Source organism: Aedes aegypti, chromosome 3 (genome assembly GCF_002204515.2).
Source record: "Aedes aegypti strain LVP_AGWG chromosome 3, AaegL5.0 Primary Assembly, whole genome shotgun sequence".
In the NCBI taxonomy this organism is placed as follows: Eukaryota; Metazoa; Arthropoda; class Insecta; order Diptera; family Culicidae; genus Aedes; species Aedes aegypti.
Window position 1 is genome coordinate 263,164,081 of NC_035109.1, and position 12,395 is coordinate 263,176,475.

The 12,395-nt window shown below is 39.0% G+C and overlaps 2 protein-coding genes and 1 long non-coding RNA gene across 15 annotated transcripts in view; all 3 read left to right on the forward strand.

The window, feature by feature from the left end:
• LOC5571120 (protein muscleblind) overlaps nucleotides 1-12,395 on the forward strand; it is a 353,898-nt gene that overhangs the window by 300,833 nt on the left and 40,670 nt on the right. For 8 of the 13 annotated variants that reach the window (XR_002501876.1, XR_002501877.1, XM_021851941.1 and 5 more), the window contains 3 exons: nucleotides 4,571-4,756; nucleotides 6,234-6,275; nucleotides 6,829-6,955. Coding sequence is in view for 11 of the 13 variants with exons in the window: in XM_021851941.1 (XP_021707633.1) it covers nucleotides 4,571-4,756; nucleotides 6,234-6,275; nucleotides 6,829-6,955 (355 nt within the window). In the remaining 2 variants the exon portion in view is untranslated. The remainder of the gene's footprint in view (nucleotides 1-4,570; nucleotides 4,757-6,233; nucleotides 6,276-6,828; nucleotides 6,956-12,395) is intronic. The other 5 variants (XM_021851938.1, XM_021851945.1, XM_021851940.1 and 2 more) reach the window with 3 other exon arrangements.
• On the forward strand, nucleotides 631-1,878 carry LOC110678716. Its single transcript, XR_002501878.1, has 2 exons — nucleotides 631-1,588; nucleotides 1,840-1,878. It is a non-coding gene; the product is annotated as an uncharacterized LOC110678716 (long non-coding RNA).
• Nucleotides 6,962-11,638, forward strand: LOC5571121 (ice-structuring glycoprotein). The gene has a single exon (XM_021851947.1). It carries the CDS (start codon nucleotides 7,228-7,230, stop codon nucleotides 8,170-8,172), a length of 945 nt encoding a protein of 314 aa, XP_021707639.1. The 5' UTR covers nucleotides 6,962-7,227; the 3' UTR covers nucleotides 8,173-11,638.

The window sequence follows — 12,395 nt, forward strand, 5'->3', positions numbered from 1 at the left end:
TTGATTTAAAGGCAAAGAGGTAGAAAATTGTGGTGTTTCTCGATGATTTTTGGTGGATTTTTTAGTGTGATTCAAAATTTCTACAGGGTGCGCCATCTTTTATGTCGGTATGACCTATGACATTTATTAACCTATGGACTTGGTAAGACATGTTTTGGAACCGTCAATTCAGTACAATTTTAGCTATGAATAACTTCACAGAAGCAACGCCAAAATAGTGACGCGTCAAATATAAAAATTGATTGATTTTTCACAACTTCTTCACAAATTTTCTCATACCTTGAGCTTGAGCTTGGTTGGCCGCCCGTGGCGCCTGCCACGTCAGAATGCAGACCAATGTAGGGAAGGGGGAGGAATTGATGTTGCACTTATACTGGCCCACTGTAGACCGCGGAGTCCGACTACATCTACACCAGTTCATGCGGAAGTGTATGGATTGCGGAAAAGGCCTGGCAGAGAGATTTACTTTTGTGATTAGCAGACTGCCTATGTATCAGGCGTAAGAATAGGCGTGCTATAATGATGGAAGAATGGAAGCGTTAGGGAAACGGTTACTTTTCCGTCTCTGGTTCTAGCGTTTGCTATGAACAAATAGTTTGAGTGTGATAGATTAAGAATGGAAGGTAGAAGCAAGTGAGAGATACAACCACAAAGTACGAAGAAAGGGACGGGCCTGGGATGAAGCTGAAGCGGTAGCCATTATACGACCAACCCCGTCATCAGTTATCAAATTTTCTCATACCGACGTAAAAGATGGCGCAAGCAAGTTTGTACAAAAAAGGTAGATATAATCGCTATGAATTTCGATTTACATGCAGACAGGTTGAAAACGTTAAGCGCTGTGTGAAACTTTCGAGTAAAACAAATTTTGAGTGTAAAACTTTTTGACTACACTTCTACAATAGGCCTTTTCATGTGACAGGTTCGTCTATGCATTTGTTTACATCGGTGGAGGACCGGTGCTAACACGGATCTGTCATTTTCATAGAAGAACAGTTATAGAGCTTCCGGATCAGCTGATTTGAAACGTCTCGTGAAACTTTGGGTAGGCGTATTTAAGTATATTATTTAGAGCATTAAAAAATGGACGTTGATTTTGAATACTGCTTGATTCAATCATGCTCATGCTCATGCTGCTTGATTCAATTGCTGCAAGAATTTTTGAAATCACGTCAAAAACAACAGAGATATGCATTGTCAAAGTTGGACTTCTGACTTTTTCAGGGGGTTGGATGTGCAGGTATAAGGTACGTTTAATCATGGTACATCATAATAGCGCCACTGAGTGAAATATATCAGGCCTATGAATAAGTTCTCCAAACACAATATCATTATATTTTGTGTCCTTTTCAAGATATTTGCGCAAATCACTGTCCTCAATTTAGGACGCTGGGCGTTAACGGATTAAGCAGCTAACCCCAAAGTTCACTTTTGGTGGAAATCTAGTTTCAGTGAAACTTTTTCGCTTATTAAGAGAACGCCACGGATATCAACAGAACTCGATTCTCAAAAGAGTAACTCATGACCCTGTCAACAACTAGAATGTTTGAATTGAACTTCTCTCTTACTTGAAGGTTAATATCATAAGGTTTATGGACAAAAGGTCGAAAGACAAAAGGTCGAAAGGACAAAAGGTCGAAAGACAAAAGGTCGAAAGGACAAAAGGTCGAAAACGATTTGCATGGTGGGAAATTTTTCCTTCTTTGAAAAAAGATTTTCGACCTTTTGTCCCTTATTTTTTGTTCTTCGACCTTTTGTCCTTTCGACCTTTTGTCTTTCGACCTTTTGTCCTTTCGACCTTTTGTCTTTCGACCTTTTGTCATAGATTCATATCATAAGCAACTTAAACGAACTTTAAGTAAACTGAAGTTAGATTAACTACTTGAAATTAGGCCAAAACATGCCCTTTATCCGAAATTTTTGTTGCTTGGGAACTTAAGCTGAAAATTAAATCATAAGAAGTGAATTGGTGTATTCTAAAATAACTTCAAAAGCCACATGCGGTTCTCGTGAGGTAGCTCGAGCACCACTACCTACTCTACGAATGTCACAAACAGCGCCTTTCAAGAGACTCCCTTTTGAGGACATCCACAAGCTCTTAATCGTTGATTACTGTAATGTCACAAAGAAATGTCGGTTTGCTAAAGGTGAAAAACACCGCCTAAAATGGTAAAACGCATAATGCAAACGATATAGAGTTTAATACATTTTCAAGTAGTATTTTATTTCCTACACTTTCGTCTGAATTTGAGTGTTATAAGGAGTCATCAGGCTTAAAGTTCTTTTTATAAAAGTGGATCTCATGGACATATTGATCGTCATGAACCCATAAAGGAAAAATAAATCTATTATCATAAGTCTTCCAATAACAATATTATTATATTATAATATTAAACTTGCTTCAGCGCGCTTATTCTTCAAATTATGACAAATTAATGCGGTGAAGGCACCAGATCGATACCGCACTCGTATTCGCAACCCCGCAGTTCTAGACGCACTTATCATGTGCGCAATGCGCTTCAGTTTTCCAGTACCTTATTGAAACGGAATAAAACTATCTTTGTGCGTTTGAACTGAAGACTGGAGTAGATGATCACCAAAAATTCATTTTGAATCAGATAGTTCTCAAATTTTAAGGAATTGAATTACTTAATACTATCTATGTTTTGGAATAATTTATTTATTGAATTTCCTCCTCCAAGCTGAATGCTCGAACTTTTCTCTTAACACTGCTCATGAGATCATCTTGTGCTTTGCTCATCTGTCTTACACAATTTCTCCAAGATTTTCTTCAAAGCTTCATCAGTTTTGAATGTTTTTTTTCCGATTTTCTTCAACTGCTTCTGCAGCATCGCCCAAAACTTTTCGATCGGACGAAGTTCTGGTGTATTTGACAGGTTCGCCTCCTTCGGGAAGGGCAGCCAGCTATTCTGCCAGCATTCCTCTCGATAAATCTGCCCTTTTAGAGTGCCGGTTGTAACGAACGGCTTGCTGTACCGTCTGCACTCATACATCGCCTGTCACAACAGGTACTTCTTCGCGAATTCGTCCATCGTTCTCTGTCGGAACTTTTCCGGAACGTGTTTTGCTTGTCAGTCCGGTTTGGTGCCTTCCTAACCTTAAAAAAACACGTAGCCCAGCCCGCTTCTTGGTCTGCTGGACGAACCACTCCGACGAATTGGCCTTTTTGTCAAATTCTCCGGTGGAAAGATTCGGGTTATTCTTAAAGCACTGCCTTATCTACGGCGCCTTCTTTGAGTAGCTCTTCTTGTTTCGAATGCATCTTGAAAACTACTTGACAGATCACGATAACACAGTGCACACATAAACATAACAACCTAAACTAGTATTACCCAAAATTTCATTAAGTTTTACCCACGCGATAAAAAGTTACACCCAAAACAATGTGTCGCATTTTTTCCGAGTCCAATCTTTAGACGCTTGGACAGATTAAGCCAAGAGGTTGTAAAGTTTTTAAAGATATTACATCACATTCATGGTGTTTTTGGATCTCAAATAATTTCTCAAAGCTCCCGTGAGTGTTCCTTTTGCTTATTCGTAGTCTTTACTTCGATGTGTTCAGATAACAAAAATTCTGTAACTGTTTTGAGAGTTTTGCTGATCTAGGGAAACTACATATTTTATAGCTAAAATGTATTTCTCTTCTTATTGAGAAAATAAAAAAACGAAAACAAAAATTGAATGTAACTACATCGAATGTCTAAAATGAAATCATTTTTGAAGCAACTTAACCCAAATCTTCTTCGTCAAATGAATTTCCAACCATTTTCACATTTCCATACCTAATTCTGTTTCAATCATGCTGCATACAAGAATAATCAATAAAATGCTTAGAATAAGTCACTAGAAGTAAGTTAAATTAAGAATATTCTAGAAACCCTAAGGTATCAGCTAACGATACACCACGGAGTCGTCGTGAATGCGATAATCAAACCGTCCACAGAAAGTTCAACGCCTAGAAAATCTTCGATTCCTCTTTGTCTCTAAGATATACAATATACAGCTTCTACCGTATTATGATGAAAACAAAAAACCGTGCTCATTACATTCAAAGCAAAGCGTATCATTCTAAGATGTACATATTGTGCGCTTCGTGGAAGCTTCTTATAAAACTCTTACTTGCAGACTGCGCTTTTTTTAAAACCGTACTATTCACTCACATCAGTTTTGTTTTAACTTACGATCCCGCCTACTACACCATTCACTCGTGCCCCTAGAACCAAGGGGTCCAAATTTATATTTATTCAAAATTGATTTACCTTCTTTTTTCTGTTTATATTTCTTTCTCTTACTTTCCATCAACAAAATACTTTATTAAATTAAATGCTTGTTATGCTTCTTTTTCTTATTCTCAAACCATCACCACAAAACACATAAACCCCTTCATTTGCCTCCCTGATTGCTCCGAACCGCAAAACAACAACCAATCGAATCTACCCCTCGTCACGCACAATCCACCAACCATCCACCATCCCCTCGATGCAAAAAAAACTCTCAAACATCGCTCCACCAAATGAAACCCCCCCAAAAAAAAAAAACAAACCTCTAGACTGCACCTGTATCCGCTGCGGCTGCTGTTGCCGCTGCTGCCGCTGCCGCCGCCGCTACCATGGGCACCCTACCGCCGCCACCACCGCCATCTGCCGGGGCTGTCAATTCGACGCCATTACCACTCGGCCAGTCTCCCCTGGAGGCTGGCAAAAAGCGTGCAGCCGATAGTGACATGATACAAATGGTACTTGCGTTAGTTTATACTTTTTTTCCGTTTTGTTTTCATTGTTTCTCTCACCGATCCCAGCCCCCCCTGACTACCATGAAACGTGCCCTTGCCCCCTCAAACTAGTGATCTTCAATATCCTTTTTGTCCCTTTTTCGTGTTACTTCTAACAATAGTTTTTTTGTTAACTTCAAGACCTGTTCGAAATTGATTGTTGTTTCCTTTCCTAGTTTTGAAAACATGAGATTGAATTCTGACAGTTCCCCATTCAAAATCCCAATTTATATATAAATTTCAGTAGCTTCGCATGATTTTGTTTAAGTTTGCTTTTTTGATCTGAAAGCTAAAGAGTAGCGAGACTCGGCATCGAAACTTGAACTCCATGCAGCTAACGTTTTAGTGAGTCAAAGTTGCTAGTATGTATGCTCGTAAGCATACGCACACATCAAAACGCATTCGGTTTCATTGTTTTGCGCGTCCGAGTGAAATTCATGTTTTAGTTGCCGCTATCTATGGTTTCGATTAGTTTTTTGCGCGCAATTCTTCTCCTACTGCCAAAATCAAATAGCAGTCGTCATAGTTGGCGCTGCCACTATCACTGCACAGCCAGTGGTGTTCGATCAAAGCAAACGCTAAGCTCATCCATGCCTAAATAAGCTTCAAGGGTGTGTGCGTGCGAGCGAATGCAATTCAAGCTACGATGCGTGATGGTGTTTGTGGAAATGAACTGTTTGAATGTGGCTATCGTGTGCTTTATCATTTTTTAACGGTTTAATCATAAAAATAAACATGAAACTGTTTTCATCATAATTCCCGCGTTTGCGTACAATTTTCACGACAAAATGACGAAGATGGTTTACCTGGGTCGCTGAAACACCGCTGGAGCAAACATCCTCGCAACTTTAAAACGATCGATCAGAAAGCAAACCGAAAACAATGTAAAATACTAGTTTTAGAAAAAATAACGAAAGTAATCCTAATACAGATTGTCAGGATTATGAAAAACACTGAATTCATAAGTTAAGGAATTATCATTTGTTCTACTCATTGTTTCTTCCCGTATTATTCTTTATTTTTTGTACAAATACTCTAAACATTTATTCATTTAGCGCCGCTGTCTGTACACCTAACTAATGAGTGTTTTATTTTCTCGCTTTTTCTCTCTCTTCTCGTATCGCAACACAAACACATCCACAAACAACGAAAAATAAACTCCCAATACACACAATCCGTTTTTCTCCCGTTCCTCTCCCGAAATCCTTGTTTGTGTCTATGTTGCGCTCTTGTCGCTGTGTGTGTGCATTAATGCGTGCTGCAAAATGTCTATCACTCAAATCACCATGGGAACCACCAACATACCACAACCCACCAACAACACATCGCACATGTCTGTGCTGCCTCTCTCCTGCTCCTCCTACTACTACCACTACTGAAATCGCAACACCAACAAAAACTACTCCTACTACTACTACTACTGCACATTCGCACCCACCAGATGGACATGAAAACGATGGGATCTTTTTACTATGAAAACTTTGTAAGTAACCGTGCATATTTCCTTGTTTTGTTCATCTTTTTTCTCCTTAGCACTTCTGTTCATTTAGTTTACCATTCATTTGCTAATCTGCAAACCATGTTAGTAATCGTACACTGCCCATTAGTTCATTATTGGTAAATCTAATAAGGTTGATTAGGTACTAGAAAACAGTGATCTCCAAACGTAATGAGAATTGGTGTCTTGGCTAAAGGCTTCAAACTTTGCGAACTAATATATCGAGAGACAAAAACCAACCCTCTTTATGCAAGACGCTGTAGTTTGAATAGCTACCTGTACCTTCCCTATTATCTTTCTATCTCTTTATCTCTTTGAACCACTATAGTATCTCTAGAACAATTCTCTGTATGACATAGACTTATGCTAATTTATGTAAATTTGATTGCCAATCATAGTTCTTGCAAGAAACGCCACCAACAATGGCACCGCATTTTGATTGAATTAACCTATTTCACTACATGGATTTTCTTCTTTTTTTTTCTTTCCCACCTGTGTGCTCCGAAAACTACACCATGTGTTACCATTAAATGTATAGGCTTTTCCCGGAATGGTCCCATACAAACGTACCGCCGCTGACAAGTCCGGAATCCCGGTTTATCAACCTGGTGCAACGACCTACCAGCAGCTAATGCAGCTTCAGCAGCCATTCGTGCCAGTGTCATGTGAGTACCCAACACCCAGTCCTTCAGCCACATCTGCTACTTATGTTCCACAAACATCCACAGCAACCCTAATTGCTAATACCAGTAGTAGTAATAGTGCTCAGAGCACGATTTTGACCAACAGCAGTTACTATACTAGTAGTGGTAACAGTGTTAATATTAATAACAACAATAGCAAAGTAAATAACAAAAATACGACACTCGTCAAGTCACTCTCACTGCAATCGGTTTCGTCAATCGGTACAGGCCTAAGCCATCTTGCCAACGGTCAAATGCACTCGGAAAACGACCTCAGTAGCATCAAGTCCGAGCCTCACCTCAGCGATAAAGATGAGCAAACCTTGAGCGAAGCTAACAGCAATGCCCTACTAACCTCTCCAACTACCAGCACGTCTAGCTCGCAGTCTCAGACGCTTGTATCCTCTGCGTCCACAACCCAAGCGGTCCCGGTTCCAATCACCAGTGCAATGCTACAATCCTACTCGACAGCTGCCCACATTAATAGCTATAACACCGCCGCTGGTCTCGCTAGCATTCAAGCACAGGCGCAGTCATATGCCGCCCAGGCAGCTGCCGTTGCACAAGCGAATCAAGCCGCCGCTGCTTCTGCACAATACACAGCACACTACGCTGATGCCGCCAATCTAGCCAAGGAAGTTGCCCAGAAGAACTACGCCAATGCACTCAAAATGGCTGCCGCTTCAAATGCCCTAACCGGTAAACCACTGACCGCTCTCAGCTACACGGGAGTTGCCTTGAACAAAACCGGAGTCATGCCTCAGACTCCGGCGTACGCAGCTGCAGCCGCCGTGGCCACACCAGCCGCTGCCCCATCTTATCCACCACCTCGCATTAGCACTCCTGCCGTAGCTATGGCAGCTGCTACTCCTCAGCAGTCAATGCTTCCGGCCATTACGCGTCCGCCACCGCCCATTTTGCCACAAGCAGCCTTCGCGCAAATGTTACGTCCTCAAATGCCGGCCAACTTCCAACACCCTTACGCAGCCGCATTCGCTGCTCAGCAACAGTTTCTTAACCAAAGCCTAATGTACCCGTCCTTCCCGGCCGGTGGCTACCAATTCGGCACCCCCATGCATGCAGCTATGCCTGCGACTAACCTGACGGCAATGCCCCAGGTACAACAAGTACCAACGCCCGGTGCTACCCCCGGCAGTGCAGTCGTACTTAATCCCTACAAAAAGATGAAAACCTCATAAGTGCAATCAGCAGCCGTAGCAAACCGCACTCAAACACTCAAATTGCCATGCGTAGAACAGCACTTACATCTGCACCTTCCCGAATTACACTAACACATCCATCTCGCACTAATCGTTGCCATGATTCAGCGAACCATCGTCGTGAGCTGAAGCAAAAAAGTTGATTAAAACAATAAGAAATTGAGAAGATGATAGTGCCTGAAAACACACTGAACATTAAGAACGATAACACAAAGAAGTTCACCAAGAAAAAATGAAAACCTAATAGGAAGAGTAACACCATTTTATCGGAAGTAACAAAACAAAGTATATTTTTCTCGACGATAGCATCGTTTGATAAAGGATAGAACGTAAGATTAACACACAAACCTTGGAAAACACTTGATAACATTGAGTGATCTTGTCAGTACGGTTAAGTAAACTAAGAATAGCATCAGTTTTTATCTTAATAGTCTAATAAGTTAGTTAATGATAAGTGCAATTCTTTTTTTTTTTCTTGTTAAAAATCAACTCACACAAGGTTCTCCGCTGAACCCTAAAAATTGTACAGTTTCGCTATAGTTTCTCACTTTTTTTTTGTTCTGTTGTTAACACGATTCGTTTACGTTATTTATACGGGTAGTTTTTGGTTTCGGAATTCAGTGATGGATGGAAGCGGAAGGAATGAAAACTCTTGCGTATATGATTGAAAAAAATCAAAACCAATGGAACTGTGATAGCTTCACAAAACATACAAGCACATAGAAGAGCGAGCGCCCGTGTGAGAGCGTTCACCAATACACCTACACAAGCATGCTGCAATTCAATCGCTTCAAGTCACACGCACACATATGAGGATGTTGCGAACGGGATGAGGTTTACACCTTGGTTTGATTGGTTGGCGTTTCGTTTTTTTTTTTTCTTTTTCGTTCCCGCAGCCGCGTAACCGTTTTTGACCATGAGCATAATAATATTGAAAATCAAATTTCGAACTAGTAGTCATGTTAGTGAAACTGTTTTAGACGTTTTAAAAACAAACCTAGAAGTGCATTTTATATATTTTTTGTGTTTCGTTTTTATACCAGTAGGGGTGTAGAGACAACAACAACACTCTTGAGGTGTTTTGTACATAATTGATAGAATTGAATGAAAACATTGTTGTGATAAGTTTTTCATTTAACTAGATTTGTTCCTTAAACTTATTTACTCGATACTTTTGTAAACAGTTATTTATAAACTAAGATACAGTAGGACGTAAGTTTCAGCAAATATTTTACCATAAAACAGACGAAAATAATCAAAAGGTTGTGTAATACATAGAGATGCTGTCGGATTTGCTGTAGGTTGATAAGCATAAAGAATATTAGGGATGAAGATGACGGTTTTCAAGCAGACACGTTTTAAGCCTCTTCGTGGTAGTTTGACGTACAGCACATCAAAACAAGTTTCAGAACAATGAATATTAACACTATTACCGCTACTATTATAACTGCAACTGCTGCTACTTAATGAATGGTGAACGAAAAAAAAACTCTCATAAATGAAACCATGATTACTTACAATAATATTGTTCAATCATACAAAGAAAATTTCGCAAAACTGAGCAACGCTATTACTACTACTACTATTACTACTATTACTGCTACAATTACTACTACGATTACTATTGCTACAAACAGCTATTGATAACGAAAAAAGTGTAATGACAATGTGTTACCTATAATGTTGGGGAAAATGCTGTATCGCTAGAGATATGACCGCTTGAAACATTGAAATAAAAGTGACTAAAATAGTTATCCTCTCACCAGTAATCAAAAACCACCCAGAATACACGCTCTTGAATGCTTACATTACGTATAATTGTACATGTATGATGAACAAAAAAAATCGAACTACTATTTTTGCACGTAATTACTACACATACTATGCCAACTCATTTATGCGATTTGCAAGAAATAAATGATTTGATTTTCAGCTGTAGTTTCGAAACAGTCAATAGTGTTTAGCCCTAGTGTCCATTGCTAAAAGTATTCTTGGTAGACGCGTATCTACATAGTGAGCTAGAGAAAGAGGAAGAGAGACGATAACTAGAACAATCATTGATAGTAAAACTATTTGCATTGATAATGGTAATACAAAATAAAAGCAAGAACCAGTAGACAATTACTCCTCCCCACGATTTGTAAATTATTGATAGGTCGAAGGTAAACTGCATGGAATTGTAGGAGGTTTTGGAAGAAGGTGACAAAGTGCTTAAAACACACGGGAAAACAGCCTCTGATCAAAAATGTAGAGTGGTAGTGGATTGTCGCAAATCATCTTGAACATAAACCAACTTAAATTTTGAGAAAAAAAAACAAATCTGCAAATGTTTAATGCTAAGCGTTAGATTGCTACTACTAATACATTATACTTAACTTTAGATTGTCCCACGCAATGTGAACAATGAAAATTATATAAAACAGTAAAAATGCTGAATAAATCATCTAGAGTTTAAGATTTGTTGCATTTTTTGTTCAGTTTACATAATTTTGTTGTGCTACTTTTTGTGAAGATTGCCGTAAAATTGTTACATTATTGGATAATAGTTTTCCTTTTAGTTGTACTTGATTGTGATTGAAAACCGCACATAGCTATATATACATAAATTGTAATTTGTATTTTTCCTTTGTTTAATCGATGAAATCAACTACTGAAAGTAACTCCAATTTGCTTATTTGAAGGTATTTTTACTGTACTCTTTTAGTTGTGTAGATCATTTCTTTGTTTTGCCTATCAAACACGCCTGGAATACAACTCGTAGTATGATTGTACGCCTGCAAGCTTTTTATCGCCCCTCACGTTGAATATTCCTCACATCACACACGCTCCACCCTCACCTTTACGCACTTAAGTTATAAAAAAACTGCATTGTTCAGCCGTTATTATTTCCATAATTGAAAAGAGATTATCCGTTCCGCAGATTTGCCACAAAAAAAGAACGAATATTTATTTGCTCACGCTTTTATTCAAAAAAAAAACATCACATACTAACCCCCCATTACACGCCACTACTGTGAGTAACGAGGTTCCCGAACTATGTTGAATATATTTATCGTAAGGTTGCTTCACACAAAAAAAAAGTCCATTTGGATGCCACCCGAACAGCTACTTATGTTTATAATTATCATATAATCTCAACATGCAACATTACGCAAAATGAATGAGCTTCTCCAAATATATATAAACATTTTACGAAGAATGGTTTATGGTTATCAGTCGAATTTCAACTGCTTTCTTTGTTGATTAAATGGGACTTCTTTTCATTAAGAGTTGATGTTTATGTATAGATCGATTATCGCTTTCTTTCCTCATGTGTAAGTTGAATCTCATTAGTGAGCTACGAACAAATGTATCGACTACTCAGCAAACAAACCTTTCGTAATATCTTCTTAGAATCCAAGCAAACCCTATATGCTTTTTTCTTTTTTTTTTTTAATTATCTTCAGAACAACACCAGATTCAATAACTGAAACAGACACTAACACAAAACACATGCTACTTATTTAAAACCTCAATGCACAACTTTTGTTTGCTGCCACTTTCCCCGTCTGTAAAAGCTGCTTGAATATTTCCCCTTTACTCGCATAAACAAGACAACACTTTCGAATACTGTAGTTACCCTCAAACACATACCAATGCTTCTACGCTATTCGCCGATAAACGCCACACTTACAAACTACTTTCCTTTCAGTATTGGACAGTCGATATAATATTTTGCCTGTTGATACAGTTCTTCTAGTTATTCAACTCTGCCATTTCGCTGTCGCTTTTCTTTCCACACGATTCTTGGATATCTGCCATTTTGAACAACAGTTGCGTTAGAGTAGATTTCTGGGAGCGATAGGAGCTCAAGAGTGTAGATTGTAGCTTGAGGGAGCAAATCAAACGCTTAGACTTTACACGCAAACAACGGACCATTATTCTAGACAAACATTAGGAAGGGGCCAAAGAACTCTTGAGACTTTTTTGGAAACGTTGCTGTTGAGTCCTTTTTAGTCCGTCCACGCAAACTAATACCACTATCAAGAAGATCAATATTAGATCTTTCTGCTAGTGGTATTGGTGAGCGTGAAAAGCCATTGTTTACCAATGTCGATGTGCACTTTCCAAATGTTTGTCACAATACTTTAGATTTTTTTTCTACCGAAAAACGCGATGACGGATCACTGATGAGTAACAGGTTACAGCGTAAATTCGATAAG